This window comes from Ascidiella aspersa, chromosome 8 (genome assembly GCF_963924565.1).
Source record: "Ascidiella aspersa chromosome 8, kaAscAspe10.2, whole genome shotgun sequence".
NCBI lineage: Eukaryota > Metazoa > Chordata > Ascidiacea > Phlebobranchia > Ascidiidae > Ascidiella > Ascidiella aspersa.
In genome coordinates, this window is record NC_139454.1 from 3,744,589 (window position 1) to 3,764,616 (window position 20,028).

Genomic DNA, 20,028 nt, shown 5'->3' on the forward strand with positions numbered 1-20,028 from the left:
AACCACCGCTTCGTCAACCACCGCTGCGACGAACACCACTACGTCAACCACACCTGCGTCAAACAACACTGCGTCAACCACAGCTGCGTCGAACACCACTGCGCCAACCACCGCTGCATCAACCACAGCTGCGTCAAACACCACTGCGTCAACCACAGCTGCGTCAACCACAGCTACGTCAAACACCACTGCGTCAAACACCACTGCGTCAACCACAGCTGCGTCAACCACAGCTGCGCCAACCACCGCTGCATCAACCACAGCTGCGTCAAACACCACTGCGTCAAACAACACTGCGTCAACCACTGCTGCATCAACCACCGCTGCGACAAACACCACTGCGTCAAACACCACTGCATCAACTACCGCTGCGTCAACCACCGCTGCGTCAACCACCGCTGCATCAACCACCACTGCGTCAAACACCACTGCATCAACCACCGCTGCGACAAACACCACTGCGTCAAACACCACTGCGTCAACCAACGCTGCGTCAACCACCGCTGCGTCAAACAACACTGCGTCAACCACTGCTGCATCAACCACCGCTGCGACAAACACCACTGCGTCAAACACCGCTGCGTCAAACACCACTGCGTCAACCACCGCTGCGTCAACCACCGCTGCATCAACCACCACTGCGTCAAACACCACTGCATCAACCACCGCTGCGTCAAACACCACTGCGTCAACCACCGCTGCATCAACCACCGCTGCGACAAACACCACTGCGTCAACCACCACTGCGTCAAACACCACTGCATCAACCACCGCTGCGTCAAACACCACTGCGTCAACCACCGCTGCATCAACCACCGCTGCGCCAACCACAGCTGCGTCAACCACCGCTGCGTCAACCACAGCTGCGTCAACCACCGCTTCGTCAAACACCACTGCGTCAACCAACGCTGCGTCAACCACCGCTGCGTCAAACAACACTGCGTCAACCACTGCTGCATCAACCACCGCTGCGACAAACACCACTGCGTCAACCACCGCTGCGTCAAACACCACTGCGTCAACCACAGCTGCGTCAAACACCACTGCGCCTACCACAGCTGCGTCAACCCCAACTGCGTCAAACACCACTGCGTCAACCACCGCTGCATCAACCACAGCTGCGTCAAACACCACTGCGTCAACCACAGCTGCGTCAACCACAGCTGCGTCAACCACCGCTGCGTCAACCACCACTGCGTCAACTACCGATTCAACCACAACTACCATAGCGACGACGACAACAACACTAACCGACCCTGGTTGTGGTCAAACGTGCATCGGATGTGATGGTCCTTGCACACCAGACCCTGGTGATAATGACTTGTGCATTTGTTCGTGTATAGAAGGGTTCGAACCAACTGAAGGAAACAGAAATTGCAAACCAGGTAATAATCCTGTTAATCTATTAATTTTTTTTATTGCTTGTGTTACAAGGCTGCAGCTTATATGAACCATATATCCTTTTTTGAGATTACGAGCACAGTTTTTGTCGTTATTTACATGTCATTTGTCCAAATATTTCGCATTTATTTCGTTATGCTTTAAAATTATTTTCAAAGACCTATCATTACGCTTATCAGAAGCGCAAGATTTTGTTTTACATGTTTGTATGTACTTCATTTATAAGATTGGCACAGTATGCAAAACTGTGTCAAATGATTTTATGTATTAATGTTTCGCTCAGAGCTAGGGCTTGACAAACAACGAGAGTGGCGTGTTTAAGTCGACATACCGTAAAAAAAAACAATGTAGATGACGTTTGGTTTTAGTACTCATGCTACTTACAAAGAAGAATAGCAATACCAAAACATCTAACTCGTATAACCCGTCATGCACTTGTGTTATAGTTTATTGCCCAGAAGAAGTGGTTTCTTATAAACCCGAAGTAGAAGCAACAGTCGAAGTAACCTTCCAATCAACACAAGCCGGGTATTCGACATATTCAACTACAACTTGCCCTGAAGAATCCAATAACGGTTCAATAAATCGTTTCTAAATTCATGTTAACCTAACATAGTTATTTTTTCGTTAATTGTTTTATTCCAGTGAATATTAATTTTTTTATGGCTAACGGCACCTCGTAGAAATAATAAATAGATTTTTGTCACCCAGACTGGAATTTTCGTTAAGCATTTTACTGAAATGTCACTAGAAATGGAACTTGAACAACACAAACAACTTAAAACATGTGGGAAAATTTCATTTGGTATAATGTTCTTTAATCGTACACAAATAGTTGTATCAAGAAGCTAACCGATTGAACAAAAATCAGATTTTAAAACTTCGCAATATCTCTCGGCACCCTTGAGCAATAGAGATGGCACCCCAGGGCGCCGCGGCACCCCGGTTAAGAACCACTGTTTTATTCTATCATTTGATTTACAGGTAGAATCCCCTACGGAACCAGAGCATGTAATATTGCAGGATTGTGGCTTGAACCAACTTGGCTGTCAAGTTGTGGTGTTACAATTGAGGTAGGAGACAATCTTTTTTACCAAGAGCATTAAAGCAGAGTCAAACCTTTCATGCCACAAACTGATTCACATATTCCCTGCGAATTTGCCTACGATGTAGTTCATAAATTTAACTATAGCGTATTTTCATGGTAAAATTGGTAGTTTTTTGTCGTCATAAGCAGTATAAAATGAAAAGAAACATCATCTTGATATTAGTTTAAAATAATGCGTATCAGACTATAAAGAAGGCGGTAACATTGAGCTGTAAGCCTTTGCCACGTTAAGTGACTTTCTTCATAAAATTGCTTTAATTTGCGAGCCGCCCTGTTTAAATACAATATGTATGGACGCCGTTTTTAGTTGGTAAGAATATTACTGTTATAAAAGATAATGCGTATGAGTCTAGCGGTTACATTAAGCTTCAAGTCTTTCACTTGTTCAGTGACAATCGTAATGAAATTGTTTTAATTTTCGAGCCGCCCTGTTCAAATTTTTAGCTGTTTAGAATATTACTGTTATAGATTGCGATTAAAACTCACCCAAAACTCACAACATTTCCAGAATCTCGCAAACACCAAGATTGAAACTGTTATTTGCAAGAAATTTAGCTCAAGTTAAGTGATAAAGTTATTTTATTTTGGTTTATTGTCTGTGACAGGAGGTCGTGAGTTCGAACCTCACTGTAGGCTAGTTGTTTTTCTAGTCTGCCCTGCTTGCATCATAGATGAACAGACTCGGTGAGTCTGCGATGGCTTTCGGTGTACTAATTATACGTAAGCCGTAGTCGTTCGTCAAAAAGCAGCTTCGAAGGGCTAGATCTCAGCTATTAACACACATATGTGTGAATGTTTCATTGTCTGTGACAGATAAAAACTTCAGTCGACATCATCAACTTTCAATGGTAGCTGAGGATGGCTGATGTCAACATTGTGCTATTTTTAAGTGTTTTATATTTCAAGTTGAAATTGGAACATTGTTGACTTCATTGAAAGTTGATAGTGTCGACTGAAGTCTTTATCAGTCAACATATAATAAATACAATGATGGTTACACAACCGCAGTTCCTTATTCAAATAGAATTAGGGCCTATTACACAATTAAATAGGTCATAAATCACTTACATCAAAATGTGCTTTAGCAAGCTCACTGTTAATCTTAACACTTTTTTTACACAAATCAAAGCACGATTACTCTGTATAGAGTCTCGCAAACACCACGATCTCTTCCGAAGAGGACCGACAAGAAGTTGCGAACGATCTTGAAGTGATCACGTCTAATCCTGAGGAGTTGGAAGAGGAGAACATCGCTGAGGTGGTGGAAGTCCTGGAGGAAGTTGTCGACACTCCAACTCTTTCTCCTGAGGTAAAGCGCTTGGTTGAGACCAAGGGTTCTCAGCCTTTTTTACACCGTTGGCCCCATTGACAATTTTGAGGAATCAATACCCCCCTATTTTGTTCAACCTTTTGAAATAAAAAGAAACGTCATTTTAATTAAAAAAATGGTTTATACACTAAACGGTAGTTAAAATGATAAAATGATATACATTTTTAAAAATTTGTCTATGGCTTGTACTCTAGTCTCTCGTGTTTACATTTAAATTGCTACAAGGCTTGTGCAGTAAAAACTAGTAAAACTAGTTTACTAACAATTGTTATATTGGATTAAAAAAAAAAACTGTTGTTGGATTTTGAAAAAGCAGAGTAGTTTTAAAGTTTATTTTTCTTTATTTTGTCTGTTCTTTGATAGTTTTCATTCAGTTTAAGACCAGTATCCTGGTAATTGTTTCACATGCGTATTTTGTAGACTGCCAGTTCGGTTGTGGTGACGGTTGGAAATCTTTTAGAAGCTTCTGATGAAGATCTTGAGAACAGCGACCAGACTGACGAGTGAGTTGAATTTTTTTACTTCATTTTAGTGCATTGTTTACTACTGCAATGTCGATCGCTATAGTGGTCCTTGCTCATATCAATTGAGTCAAAAACGCGGTAAACTTCACCTGATAAAACCATTCCAAATAAAAAAGTTATATATAGATGTAGTTCAAATCCAACGATATATTCAGTTCTTAATCAGGTACTACAAGGGAGTTCCCAGGTCGTTTTTTCAAATACCGTGGCCTAAGCAGTGGGACACAATGACTTGACTGGACTTGACTTGTCCTTTAAAAAAATTATTTGACTTTAGTTCAGGTAAATGACAATTACATTAGTATACAGTGGTTTAATTGAACACATTTTTCTTAACAAAGGTAACTTACCTGAATTTCTAGACGTAAATAGTGCTTGCTATTCCTTTCTTTCTTAGTGCTTGCAAGTATTGTTTGGAATTACTAATTAGTTTATGATTTAGTTTTGATGGGAATCTTGAATTAAATGTGACTTGCTATGGTAATGAGTTGACTGGGTTAATCATTGAATTTGGCTGGAAATTGACTTGATATTTAATAAAAATAAACTTGAAGTTGACTTTAGACTTCTTGTTACCTTCAAGGCCCGTTTACACTACAGCTGCACTGAGCAGAGCAAAGCGTAACTTGCATTTAAATTCTATTGTGGCGAGCGTTTCACGCTTTGCTAAACCCAAGCCCCGTGCAGCTATAGAAAAACGTTACGTTTTGTCGCGATTTTTACGCCCAGCGCAGCTCAGTGCAGCTGTAGTGAAAACAATTTCATGCCCAGTGCAGCTCATCTCCGCTCACTGTAGCTGTAGTGTAAACGGGCCTTAACCGAAGAGTTTTATTTTAAAGCTGCCTTTGTCTAAATCTGCCTTTATTTAGAGATTTAAATGAGGTGTTAAGGCTGTCCGAATGCTTGTGGTACAACAGTGGCACCTCATACTCCGTTAAAAAGTTCTCGTTTAGGAAGGTTTTTTGACTCGTTGCAGAATTCTCGAGACGTTGGACGCAGTTGGAGAAAAGGTTGAACTTGAAGAAGGCAGTGAATACCAAGAAGTTACGAGCACAGTCGCCATCGCTGTTGTAGAACCAACGCAAGAAGGTGGGTGTTTTGCCCTGATTCTAAAACTGTATGCCGCGCGTAACAGGGCTGTGTAGTCGGTTTAACATAACCCGAGTTGGACTTCGGCCAAAACAAATATTACTCTATAGCTAGCAAAACAAACCGACTGCGTAGAGGTCCAGAGTACAGAGTCCGACTCCGGCTAAATGTGCGATTTTTTTCAAGTTCGACTCTACAGTCAGCATTTCACCCATTAACGTAACTAAAATAACGTGGACATTAAGCAATTCAATCATAGGGGTGTCATATGACTCACCCACCTGTCTAAACGGCGTGAGTAAAGTCTATAGTCATTATGTTAAGAAAAACGAAATCAAGATTGTGTTTAAAAACAGTGACTTAAGTGCACTAAGTCAAGTCGTTAAATAAGTCTCTACAAGAATGGTAAGTGACAAAAGGACAAGTATCCGTACTTTAACTTTTAGATGCGGTGTCAGCAGTTGGTTAAGACTAGTCATTTAAAAAGGGTGACTTAAGTGCACTAAATCAAGCAGTTGAATTAAGTCACTAAAAGATTGCCAAGTGACGAAAATACATGTATGATTACTTCAACTTTCAGACGCGGTGTTAGGAGTTGGTTACGGGGTTCGAGCTTTGTCAACTTCCCAAGAAGAAGGATTCAGATCGGATCAGTTGCAATTATTCAACGGGAATCCTGATGGGGATTTTTCTTCCTACATCACTGTTCCATTTGCAGCTAATAATCAGAATAAAGGTAAGAATAGAATATGAAATAAAAACCAGTTACTGTTACCTGTGTAAACCAACGGTATCCAAACTTTTCTAAAAATTTGCCTGGTGGACCCTTAAATATTATTTTGATATTTCGCGGCCCTATAAAAATCAAAGAATGCTATAGAAAAAATGCAAAATCACACCAAAGAAAAAAAACAAAAACTATCAAATATGCTAAACGTTTAATGGGATGGGTGCACTTGTTTTGCTGCATTAACTCATCAATGGACCCGAAAAGCTTTATTATCGAATCACAATTATTGCTGTAGCCTATGTATACATTGCAAACCCTCTGAAACTGCTTGAAAGCTTTGAAGACTAATTTCTCATTGCGGACCCTCTGAAACTGCTGTACGGACCCCAGTTGGTCCACGGATCCTAGTTTGGGAACCGCTGGTACAAACGAACAACGTGTGATAAATAGAATTCACTATGAAAGGCTTTGTGGCGAGCGTTTTTGGTAGGTCGTTATATGTGATTATCAGGGGCGGATCAAGCGGTGGTGCGGTCAATATTTTCATATTCGGATTAATATTTAAACTTTAAAGGAACGACAGTTAGTTGATTTAGCATCTCGTGCTTTGTAAAGGCTATAGTTTCAGCGCCCTTTAGTTAAGCTTAACTTGGTAATATTTTACTTTTGAAATAAAGTAAGGAAAACATCTGCTAAACAAGGCAAACGAGTGTAAACTTAGCCGTATAAATGACACGGTACGGACATGACGTAAATAAAATAAAGCTTATTAAATGCTGTTGAGCATATCCACCGTTACGTTAGCTTCACAGAAATGTGAAAGGCGGTGTGCTGTGTAAGCCAGAGCGGGTCTTAAAACCAACAATGAAACTAAAACGAAATGAAAATGGTAAATGTCTAACAGAAACTTTCCAGTGTCCAATATTGAGTTATTGCGTTTTGTTTCTTAAAACCGTTTTACTTGTTGTAACTGGTGCTACGACAAAAGGTTTTGTTCAGTCGTAAAAGTGCCACCTGACTGTTCTTAAATAATAAAAAAAAAATAAGAAACAGAAACAAAATGCAGCTTTGCAGTACAAAACAGGGGCGGGGGTAACCAAACTACGACCCGCGCCCCAGATGCTATTCTTTGGCTTGCGGCATATTGCCATAGTGAAGATAGAAAAATCTAAATTTTGAACTTAACGGTAATTGAAAAAAAAAATGTTTAGGTTTCCTTATTTTCTATGATAATAAATCAAGTTTACAGATTTCGACACAAAATTGCATATCCGGTGCGGGATTGTCAATCTTTTTGAAAACCCAGCCTTTAACGAAAAAAATTTGTGAATTCTGATTTTTTTGTTAGTATAATTGATTTTTTATTATTATAATAAATATAAAACTATCGCAACCTCGTTAATTTTATGCTTTCAAGGAAACTCTGTCAGTCTGAAATTGACTTTGAAAGTGCTTAAACAGAGATAACATCTTACAGATAAATGTTTCAGATTTTATACGAAAAATGCTAGCATAAGATCTACCTTTAAAATATTTGAATTTGCACAGAACCCAATTGAGAATGCTTTAACATAAGAGCGATCTAAAAACTAGCTTTTTTGTGAAGATTTTCGCACGAGTTTCTACGCGTTCTCCGACGATAGTTTGTTCCAAAGCAGCAAGAGTTCCAGCCTTAAGTTCACATCTTTAGTCGTGCTTGCTGCTACTGTGGTGGGAGAAAGTAGCTTCACAACTGAACTCCAAAACCCTGTCGTCATTAAACTGGCTCTACAGAAACTGGTTTGTAATGCTTATATAATATTTAAAAAATAAAATTGGTTTCAAATTGATTTGAGTCATTTTCGAATAAAGTTTTGAAAATGCGTAAAAAAATGCCTTGATTGTACTTGATTAAAGTGTTTGGACATAGAACTCAGGTCTTTGGAGCAGGCGTAAATGTTAAATTGCTCCGGCTCCAGCTCCTGAGCTTATTAATACCACTGCTCCGGCTCCAGCTCCGGCTCCATTACATCAACAATTGAGGTTTAAGGATAAACGCTAAATTAGCAATATCTAGCGTTTCAAAATAATCACAAACAAAACACCACAATAAAAAAATTCAAAAAAAAAACACCACAATGGTTACTTAGAAAAGGTGGCGCCAAAAAGAGGCAACAATTCTTAATTTTGTAAAGGGTTGCTGTTGAACTATGTGACTTCAGCCATTAGTAATAGCATAGCATCTTATGAAATACATCGGATCCGGAGCTATTTTTTACACAACTGCTTCAGCTCCTGCTCCGGCTCCGTTTGAATTTTACGTAGAGCTCCGGCTCCAGCTCCGGCTCCAGCTCCGGCTCCGTTTCAAATGCACGGCTCCGGAGGTCCGGCTTCAAAGCCCTGATAGAACTTGCTTTGCAATTAAGGCATTTATGCCAAGATTAAACTACTCTTAGGTTTTTCAATTCAATTTTTTTTCCAAAATATTGACATTTACCTAAAATTTCGATGTCTAAAATGTGTTTGCGATTTGCTTCATTTTTGTTGTTTTCTATGCGTAATATTGCTTTGGAAGACCTTACATACTCTTTTTAATAGTTCAACATTTATTTGTAATGCGAAATGGACTTGATATTTATTGAAAATGGGTTGACTTGGACTTCAATCATTTTTAAATGACTTGTTTATAATATTACACTGATATTATATACATTCTAAAATCGTTTATAAACGGGCCTAATAAAACAAATCAGCTGCTAAACTTGGTGTTACTTTTGTTGTTTAAATTGCAGATTTAATTTAATATCTTTTTCTTTCCAGGTCAGCGAATCCAACCCGTATCTTCGCGAGAACACACTGTGCAGTTATTGGCACAACGATTCGTGGTCTCAGGCGGGAATGAGGCTTGTTGAACTCACTCAAGACTCGGTTACATGTGAGAGCGACCACCTCACCAACTTCGCAGCTCTTTTTGTAAGTTAAATATAAATTAGAATGTATATTGTAGTAAGGATATCAAAGCCCATTCAGAAGTAACGTTTCAAATAATTTTTATTCATTTTCAACATAAACTACTACGTCTTACCACAACCTCCAGGAATTATGCTTTTAAGTGTATCGTAGTAAGAATAACAAAGCCCATACAGAAGTAGGTTTTGAACGTTTCGAATAATCCCTTATACTTTACCGCTCTTTTTGTAAGTTTGATAATTGCCTAAGTTGTACGTTTTAGTCACAAAGGCAGCAGTTGTGAATTTGTGGTCTCTATAGGTTGTATAGGTTCTAGCGCTAAGTTTTTTGTAAGGTTTGCCAAAGCTGAAGATTTTTGTTGTCATGTAAAAGTTCCCAATAAAAAATACATGTTATTCGTCTCTGTAAAACAATTGCAGTAATGACTCTAGTGCAGTGGTTCTTAACCAGGGTTCGATTGAACCCTTGGGGTTGGACGAAGCTGTTTCAAGGGATCGGCGAGAGCGTCCTCTGAAACATAAATGCTATTATTTCAAGCTAAAATCGAATCTCTTTTGTGTGCCAAGGTGTCACGTAACGTAATAAATTAAAAGTTCGGCCAATTTAACCTATATAAATGCAAGTTTATAATTTGATTATGCCCAGTTTCAGCTGCTAGAAGGAAGAAACTAAAACTGAGCGAAAATTTGGGGTTCGACGAACGCTTGCAGAATAACGTAGGGGTTCGACAGGTTGCCCAGAGTTAAGAACCACTGCTCTAGTTGTGAACTGCCGTAGCAAAATTGAAATGTTTTTACAGTATTATACTGAGTACCGAACATTTCTTCTTACTAATTTCCGATATATTTTAGGACTCTATAAATCTAATGCCTGTAGCATTTGACTTAATACTTTTGCTGAGGAGCAAACACAAATAGAAAAACGTTACTATTTTTCAGAACCCAAACTTCGCCGAATCACGGGCACTGGACATTGTTACAATGGTCGGATGCTGTGTGTCCATAATATTTCTCGTCGCTTTGCTTGCACATATACTGATTAAAAAGTAAGTTAAACTCGTTTTTCAGCACACATCAAGCTTTTACATTTTTGTTTTAGTTTACAATATTTTATGGAATAAATTACGCTTGAAATGCATCTTCAGCCGCTAGTGTTCATACCAGCTTGTCAAAACAATGCTAGTTCTCTATTAAAAGGAACCACCCACTTTTTGACTCAACCCTTTAAAACGTTTTCTGTTTTTTATGCGGCCACAAAACAAATGCCTACCACGGTAAAAATAAATTAGTAAATAAACTGCTACTCTTATCGTAGCTTGATAATAAAATTCGAAGCCCATAACTTTGAGAAGATCACAATGTTCGGGGTACCAGTTACTAAAATAAATAAGCATCGTACTTTTCTATAGACACCATACAGGTTAAGTATTTCAGGGCTAAACGCTCAGTTGGTTCAAATTGATTTCGAGCGACGAAAGAAATGCAATTGTGTCGTAGGTCGAAGGTAAAAATATCGACATCACCCTGATGCGTTTTGATACGTCCTTGTATCAACATCAGTTAATGTTAATTGTATTTTAGTCAAATTTACTGATCATGAAACCAGAGCGTTTCGAAACATCTTAATCAAGATGACGTCGATTTACTCGATATTTTGGCTTTGTAATTTATTATCAAGCTACATTACAGATCAGCGCATAGTGAAACTAATCATATCATCTTGTCAAAACACTGTTTTTAAAACTTTTTTTTTTTTTTTAAGTTTTATATTATTTGCTTCATAATACCAAAAAGCCTCTTTCTGTCATTTTTTAGGCAAAAATCGCCCACCGGGGGGCGCTCGCGATTGAGTCGAGGCTCATTTTTACAATCCAGCCTCGCGGTGTCGCTGTTAAGCCTTAATATCTTCATGATTTTGAGCGAGATCGAGTTAATTGTGAGGTCACAAGAGGCTTGCGTCGCAGTCGCCGTGCTCATCCACTATTTTCTTCTGACGTCATTATGCTGGATGACGGTTGAAGCCCTCACAGCGTTTCTGGCGACTTCCTATGTAAGTCAACCGCAGTACGGTTTTTACCAAAGTTCCCGCCGACCAGTTCGAGATACAATCCCCAAAGTAGCTGCTAAGGATAAGGATTGACTTTTTTTATTTCTTAACCTTTTTTACTTGGGGCGCACGTAGAAATGTATGAAAACGTGGCGGCGCACCTTGCGAGTGAAGCAATCGCGAAATTTTTGAGCTGTACCGGTATTTCTCTTGAATTGACTGCAATTTTTTTATTATATAGGTTTTATAGTTGCCTATCTTTAAAGGGACTCCAGCCTTTAAGACGAAAAACGCTATTTTGTCCATTTAAGTCCTATTTTGATTAATTTTGGACTTATTTCGACATGTTGGGGTCTTATCTAGACTATTTTAGATTTTATTCTGTCGTGGTTATCACTGCGAATATGGCTTTATAATGTCGGTGGTCTTAATAGGCCTACTATGGTAGCCTAATATAGATACATTGTCTGATTTAGATATTGTTGCTTTGCATAGGTCTTATTGCGTTTTCTACTTGAAAGGCTTGTCGAATCAATGAGCTAAGCTTAATAGGAAGTAAAAAATATGTTTTATATAATAGGACCTACATTATTTTTTCCTTCTGCTCGAGGCGCACCGGGCAGCCTTCCATGGCACACCGGTTGAGAAACGCTGAGCTACAGCTTGTCTCTAACCACGACATTGCAAACTGCCTTTAAAATGCGTCTGATTCTCTCGGTATCCACCTGACGAATGGCGATCCAAATGACGCAATACAAAGCTAATCGCACACAAAGACGCAGCGCTAAAAAAACGGAGACTGCCAATTTTCACAGAAAGTCCTATCCCCCAGAAAAAACGTATCGCGCGGCCAGCCGATCCGAAAGGCGATTTACCCATTATTTCGGCACAAAGGTACTTTTAAATTTGCGACACAGATGTTTGTTTTGGGAGGCGTGAACATAGTTTCCATTTTTTCTTATGGTTAAGATCTAGAATTACAATAAATTTAATCTAGAAACATCTAGACTTTTTGTAGAGAAACGTAAAAAATAATCTAAAATAATTTTTAAAAATATTGAATACATTTGGACAATAAAACAACATTAAAGCTTAATGCCGTATAAAGTTACATAAAAGTTTTTGTTTGAAGCTTTAGATCTAAGATTTTCTATTTTATAAAACATTTTACTGAACATGACCAGTTTCCGAAATTTTGATTTTATACCTTAATATTTATTTTCAATCCGCAAAAATTTTAAACTTTTTAAATTACTGAAATATTTAACCTGGATAGCGAATCTGTCACTAATTAGATTATATTATATTATTTTTATAATAATCTAAAAAACATTTAAGATCTAGATTGTATAATCCAACATCTAGAATCAAACCAAAACATCTAAATCTAAATTAAAATAATCTAGAATGGCAACTATGGGCGTGCGCTTGATACTCAAAATACCAGGTGTCGGAATGGAATTAAATACCATTCTTTATTATCAATAAGTATATGCAGCAATGAATTGTAAAGCCAAAAAGGTCGAGTAGATCGACATCATCTTGATTAAGACGTTTCGATACGATCTTGTATCATCTTTAGTTAATGTAATAGGTTTATTATCAAGCTACATTACAGATCCGTGAATAGTGTACCCAAATATATGAAACAAATTTACATTCTTAACAAACATTAGAGGGCATGAATAATTTAGGACGAAGAGCTGTGTGTCGTTTTTATGTCTCGTAGCTAAACTTAATTGTGGTCTATTTTTATTTTCAATTTAATCATTTTTAATTATTTGACCATTTGACCATACTATATTTTGACCTTCAAGTTATTTAGTATGGAATCGAATCGTGGAAAAAATGTTAGGTACTGTAATGTAATAAAATACCAAGTATGGAATAGAAGAAATAGTTTTCTGTATCTTTCAGCCGTTCTACATGAACAATTTATCCAACAAGAAATTATACATATCAACAATTCTGCTTGGTTGGCTGCTGCCTGCAGTTTTTGTGGCAATTCTTCTGGCTGTAGATCTGTCCTTCTACAAGCGACAAGACGACACGTAAGTTAGTCTGAAGCAGCTATTCTCAAACATTGCCGCTGCACATTGACCAGAAGCTACACAGCACAAAAAAAAAGTCAAAATAAACTTATTTACGACAAAAATTTTAGAAAAAAAATATACCACAATAATAAAAATGGTCTATATTTTTAGAATATTAATATATTTTTTGGAATATGCACATTGGTATTTTTTAAGTGTGCTTTTATAATTCAGTAGTGCACCATTCATATGACAATTAAAGGCCGGTATAAGCATGCAAGTAAGAGTAATATGCACACTTTCGTTGAGAAAACTGATATTAGGATATTTATCTATTGCAGTGCTGTGTATTAAGGCTGTTTGTTAAGTTTATTTTACGGTATTATTGTTTTGTAGAAAAAATGCCTTGTTTTTTTATTTATTTTTATTTTTTTTCTTAGTTTGCCCAAACTAAAAAATTAAGAAACACAGGCCGAGGTAGCATTTTTCACGAAAAAAATCCAATACAATTGATCAAGTAAAGGACAAAATAAATTGTTGTGTCGTTTTACCAAAAATTAGATCTTGTTGCCGTTAGTTTTCTATGTTTTCAAGTCTTTGTCTTACATTTTTCAGTTATCGAAAAAGGTTCTCCTTAGTTTTTCTTATTTTTATTACTTTAGGTGCTGGCTGATAGATGAATACATTTTATATTTCTCTGGAATTCCGTTTGCAGTAATCATCGTGATCAATATGGGGCTCTACGCTGTAGCTATTCATTCTGCCTTTAAAAGCAAGAATCTTTCTGCCTCTGTAAGTCAAATTATCGATTTTAAAGTTTGAATTTTCTTTTAGCAGTTAAAAAGCTCTTAAGCTGAATCGCCCCTGATAAGCAAAAAAACAAAAACAAATTCGTTTTATAAATGTGTAAAGCACCTTTTATTCGTCACCGGAACACAATGTTGGGTTATAAATTAAAAATATGCGAAACGAACATGGGAGCATAATGGTTGTAAGCTGTAGTAAGACGTAATTAGAATATCAATGCCCATACAGAAGTAGGTTGCATTTTGAACTTTTCGAATAAGTCTTTATTCATTTTCAACCTTCTATGTTTTATAAATGTGTAAAGCACCTTTTATTCGTCACCGGGACACATATTCGGTTATAAAACAATAGTTCACTGCGAATAATAATTATTTGTTGGCCAACACAAAGTGTTAGCAAGCAACAATCTTACAAAGTTGTTCAAACTGCGGCTGTCCGACATATTTTCTAGCTCATTTAGAAGGTTTACTTCCCAATTTGTAGGTGGCAATACCTAATATCTGGCTTATAAAAAACGGATTCGTTTTAAAAACCTAAAGATCCCATCCGATGCTGAAGATGTAGAATTTCTAAACAACATAATGGCAAACGCAGGTGGATTCATATCTTATACAAATGAATGCAAAACGATGTTATTAAAAGAGAAACAGAATCAGTGTAAATTATAGATTATTGCTAAACATTTACAAGCCAAAAATAATGCAATCTTCTACCCCGAAAAAGAAAGAAAAACTAACTGCCGCAAGGAAAACACAATTAAACAAGTCATAAAGCACTTATACCAAAATGTGCAAGGTAAACACGTTTTTAGAGCCTGTACTAACCTGGATTATCCAAACATTCATAATAACTTTTTTGTTAAAGCTCTGTATTTGCCTGATTATTCACCAAATCAGAACAATGTTTCACTGTCACAATGGTTCGACGAGCTGCTTTGTTCAAACTCTATGTGTTAGCACAGTGTTTCTTAATCAGGTGAATGGTTCACCACGGGGTGAATATAATTTTTGCAGGGGTAAACCAATTAAAAGGAGTGAAATGTCAGAAATGGAGGATAGCTTGTGAAACAATCCAAGTCATTTTGTGCTGTTATACATAGACGAGATATTTTTATTATATCATGATACAAGGGTGAATGAAATCTGGAGATAGATGCTAGGGATGAACAAAACTAAAAAAGAAGCATTGTGTTAGCATATTGTTTTAAATTTGTGTTGGGGCACCAACATTAGACTACTTTGGCGTCCCTGGCTTTAAAAAAATGCATCATACTGTAATCCACTCAATGTAGCTCTTTATGAAACGACTGAACTTGAAACACAGCTCGCTAGCTGAAAAGTTTATCCAGTGTAGTAAATAATCATTTTTTGAAATGCCAAACCATGTTACATACCTTCAGTCCTTTACCTATTGCTTGATCGACCTATTCCATTGCTAGGTTTACCTATTTACCTGTTGATTGTATAAGGTGTAAAGTGTATCAGTAGTTAGTAGACTAAAATGTTTCTAAAAGTGCCAGACTTTATTAGAAAAGCAGATTTCTGCATTAAAATAATCCGCTATTAAACGTGTGCCCTGCCGAGCGAATAGTGTCATTACATAGAATCCGTAAATTATTCAAGCTATTAATGCTATGTAGTACAACTTTTTTTAATTTTTTTATTTCAATTTTTTGCCAGCATCGTGGCGCCTCTAAAGCTTTGCGGAGCGTTCAAACTAAAAAAAATGTTTTGATGTCCATGAGCTTCTTCGTGTGTATGGGAGGAACTTGGTTGTTCGCTCTCATCCTCGTTTTTGACACTAGTGGGGGCACCGGAGCAACTGTGTTCGCCTATCTCTTCGCTATATTCAACTCACTACAAGGTAATATAACACAATGTTAGAGTAGTTCGCTTTATCAAACTCACTACAAGGTAATAAAGTATACAACATGTGAACACCATTATTATAGTTCGCCGAATTCAACTTACTAAAAGTTTATTAAATATTCACTATTATAATAGTTCGCCAGAATCCACTTACTATAAGGTGATAAATTATACACTATTATAATGGTTTGCCAGAATCCACTTACTATAAGGTGATAAATTATACACTATTATAATGGTTTGCCAGAATCCACTTACTATAAGGTGATAAAGTATACACTGATTATTTCGCTATATTCAACACACCTTAACAAGTTGAAACACTTTATCGAGATTTCTTAATCAAGATGATGGTCTCTTATACGTTTGAGTAAAGCCCAATCGTTTTTTTCTTCAATTCACTGATAAGATAAAACACAGTTAACTGCATATTTTCTTTTTTGAACTACAAATATATTTCACTTAAAAAGTGAAAATGATTATAGATGTTTGCCCTGTTTAAACCAATTCGTTATGTGCAACTAAAACGAAAGTAGAATTGTTATGTTTGAGAAAAACGTGACATATCCACCAGTAAGGAAGACAGCTTCTAAATAATAGGTCTATTTCTGAAACCAATATATACAAGGTCTCGCCTAAAAGTCTTGTTAAAAGTATAAGCAACTAACTCGAAATGCGAACGAAGAGGAAATTTTAACATTTTTAAGCATCCTCCGAGGACCATTCAGTTTTCTTGAGAAAAGGGGACAAATCCTCCTAAAAGAGTACACATGGTAGGCCTAATTACGAGGCTATGCAATTTGAAACAAATTTACTTTATATAATTTGGATTTCTACCGTTGCAGGATTTTTTCTCTTTGCCATTCATTACGCTCGTGAGAACATCTTTAAACCGGAAAAGCAGAGTAGCAGCAAGTCTTTCGGAACTGAAACCTACCAGCTAGAGAAGGTCTCCGGTGCAACCTCGCACAGTCACGGGACTCCTCAGCCTGTGAATTTTCAACCTACAAATGACTAATTCCCAGCCAAGCCTAAAACATCAAGTTATGATTGAGAGATTTGTAGATTAGGACAATGGCAGTGGTGTTTATGATTGTCGCTCGTTCGCAAAACAAAGTGTTAGCTTATTAAGCGAAAAGAAGGAATTAGAAGTAAGGCCTTTAAACTAGTTTTTTATATCTTTTGATTTTGTCCAAATGGGTTTGAATGACCTTTTCAGGCCAATTTTACACAGGAAAATAAAATGCTCTTTAACAATGACGTTATGTCTTAATTGCAGTATTAAAATGCGCTTTCATCTGTTTCACTATTTCAATACTTTAATTGAACAACTGCTTATTCTTGCACTGTTTGTATATACCGCTACATAGTTTATTTTTTTAAGGTGACAAAATAAATCAAGCATTTTGTGTTCCATATCTAACTATGCTTTAAGTTTAGAGACCACTGCATTTATGGAATACTTTTATAGCTGTGTGTATTAAGGCCGTGGCTGCCATTAACTTCATTGATAGGTCTATTAAGGTTGAACCTGTTGAATAAAGTAGTTGGCAGTGCCTTTTTTATTTTAGTTTGGGAGAGGCTATTTGACCGGCCAACAAAGTACTTAAATTAATTCTAATCTTTAATGGATGTTTGTGTGTGCGTACCCGGCTAACAAAGTAATTTGTACGAATTAGGGAATACATAGTCAAATAATGCAAAACTAGGAAGTCAAATTCAGTCATAGCCGAACTCAAACCTAATTCCAAAAATGGTACAACGCTTTTAGTTATTTTATAAACGATGGGCGAAAAATCGCAACCCTCTGAATAATAACTGATCGGTGTATGCGTAACACGAGCGGACTGGGTAATTCCGATTAATGTTGTTTGTCTTACCAATATCTGGCCGTTTAATTGATATTAGTTAGACTTGTTTTTAAAAATGTTGAAATAACCCTGTCAACGCGTCAGTCATTTAAATTCCACGCAATATTCATTGTTACGGCTTTCTGTTGGCGTAGTTTATTGACCTAAAGGATCCCAAGTTTAATACTCTACACGTATACATTTATATTGTACTTTCAGTTTTAAGTTATGTTTTTTGGGGTGATGGTTTTATGTAAGCTGTTTATCTGTTTCTCCAGTCAGGCACGCTTTGCTTCTCTGCTGCCGATTATTTTTTATTTTTTATTAAATGCGTTACTTTAAAATTAACCCAGCGTGACTCAACCATTTTTACGTCAGAGCGCATTTGAAACCTTTTTTGGTTAAACCACCATTTCTATCGAAATGCTTTCTCAATTTTAATACGTATGATTAATAGTTGCATATCTTGAACGAACTATGGGATTAATGAGCTAAGCCAAAGAAACTGAAAAAAAAAGCAGTTTCCATTTTAAAATATTTTATACTTTTGCCCGCGGCGTACCTGGCAACCTTTTATGTCGCACTCGGCATTTGAAAAATAGATAACTGAGATATAAAAGTTTCTAAACATTTTATTAAAAAAACTTACTCAACCTTACACTTTTGTAAAACCCAGCAATTTGTTTGGTGCTAACTCACAAATATGGTTGGTTAGAAGATTAGACATTTATTTGAGAAAGTAAAGGGCAAATATACGATACAAACAACTGACTTATGGCATACGTCAGCATTTTTATCTGCACAGTTTTTGTGGGGCGAGGACTTATTTTGTGAAACACTATTCATTAGTCAAAAATGTTTTTTTATTTAGTTTGGTATATTCGGTATTTTTTTATATCTTATTTTAAAAATCAGACAATTCTTTTTTTACATCATGAAACAAGTAGGTACCTTAGGAAACTGGGTTATCGTTGGATGTTGTGCACAAAATGTGTTAAAATATTATCAAAAATACATTGAAGGATGTGTTTAGTTATATAGGTAGCGTAAATACGAGAATAAAGTATAGCGGGCGAATCCTAAAGAGTCCATTCGTTTGCAACATGTTTGCGATAGTCGTAAAATACATAAATATAGAAGTGGTTTGGACAAACTTGGAGTTAGGTCAGTTTAAAATTAAATATATTATAAAAGCTTGATAATGTTTTAAAATAGGTTTGTGGCTAAACATAAGGTTGGAAAACAAAACACAGAACATAAAAAACACAATTCGAAATAAATATTAAAGTGGCATTTTTAGGCTAAAAACATGGCAGTACGATACGACATAAGGTGAACTAGAAAGTAAGAGGTATGCAGGTAACTATACACCATATCTGAGGTCATGACCTTCCTAGGTAAGGGAGTCAAAATGGCTGCATATTTGTGTTGTATTTCTTGGAGAGCCATCTTGTATTTTTAGTTGGCAAAAACAAGAGAAAAAAACTTTTATTTCAAAGTTTCTAGTTTGCACGGGGCCTTTAAACTAAACTATTTTCTTGAAACGGGCCAAAATAAATCACGCAATCAACTAATCTTCGCGCAACGCACGAAACAAAATCGCTTTTACGTGGGTAAAATTTGTAAATAAAAAAATTACGAAAACATTTTTTAATGTAGTTAAAGTAATAAAGGCTGTAAGCGTAAATAGCAAATAACATAGGCAATAAAATTATGGCGGGCATACTGAGAACACAAAAAGTATTACAATACTTGCAGTTCAATACCAGTTTAGGTTTCATTTCATTACGCTCACTCACTGATATAACCACTATATTTAACTGATGACGTATCATGTTTAAAGTTGTAAGTATTTGAGGTTTTGTTTATCAGACATAAATGCTGGACAAAGTAACACATTGGGTTTAATTGGCAAATGTGACGTAAAATAAATACGCTGGTCAGCTCTATCGACATATGTAACCTGAGTTTAAATAGCACATTAAAGCGTTCGTACAACAACATCTTACAATGGTTACATTCAACTGGCCAGGCTTAAAACATGATACACTAAGCGGTCTGTAAATTTCATTTATAAAAAAAGTCAAAAACTGTGAAAACACTCGTAAGTTACAAATTTTGCGAACAAATCCTCAAGAGAATACTGTTTGAATTGTTGTTAGTGACGTCGTAGTAAGACTATTCTAAAATAATTTTTCTGGAATACGACCATTGTCGTGTTGGATAGTGAAACCTCAGGCTGGTGATATCAGTTATTCATCTAGTAAGCCAGGGACCCGTTATTGTGACTGTT

General features: G+C 36.7%; 1 protein-coding gene across 1 annotated transcript; it reads left to right on the forward strand.

The window, feature by feature from the left end:
• The first annotated feature begins 2,142 nt into the window (after positions 1-2,142).
• Positions 2,143-16,903, forward strand: LOC146135224 (adhesion G-protein coupled receptor G6-like). The gene is made up of 14 exons (XM_083395710.1): positions 2,143-2,188; positions 2,386-2,474; positions 3,657-3,818; positions 4,260-4,342; positions 5,340-5,452; positions 6,033-6,188; positions 7,789-7,961; positions 8,982-9,134; positions 10,070-10,176; positions 10,946-11,180; positions 13,095-13,228; positions 13,873-14,002; positions 15,697-15,880; positions 16,731-16,903. The coding sequence occupies exons 1-14, from the start codon at positions 2,143-2,145 to the stop codon at positions 16,901-16,903; spliced, it is 1,938 nt and encodes a 645-aa protein (XP_083251836.1).
• Positions 16,904-20,028: the final 3,125 nt, after the last annotated feature.

What these genes read in the sequence shown, in the direction of transcription:
- LOC146135224 (XM_083395710.1), top strand. Translation starts at nt 2,143, where the DNA reads ATGTCACTAGAAATGGAACTTGAACAACACAAACAACTTAAAACAT. An exon ending in GTTGTGGTGTTACAATTGAG is followed by an intron (nt 2,475 to 3,656) that starts GTAGGAGACAAT and finishes TACTCTGTATAG; the next exon opens with AGTCTCGCAAACACCACGAT. An exon ending in TATATTCAACTCACTACAAG is followed by an intron (nt 15,881 to 16,730) that starts GTAATATAACAC and finishes CTACCGTTGCAG; the next exon opens with GATTTTTTCTCTTTGCCATT.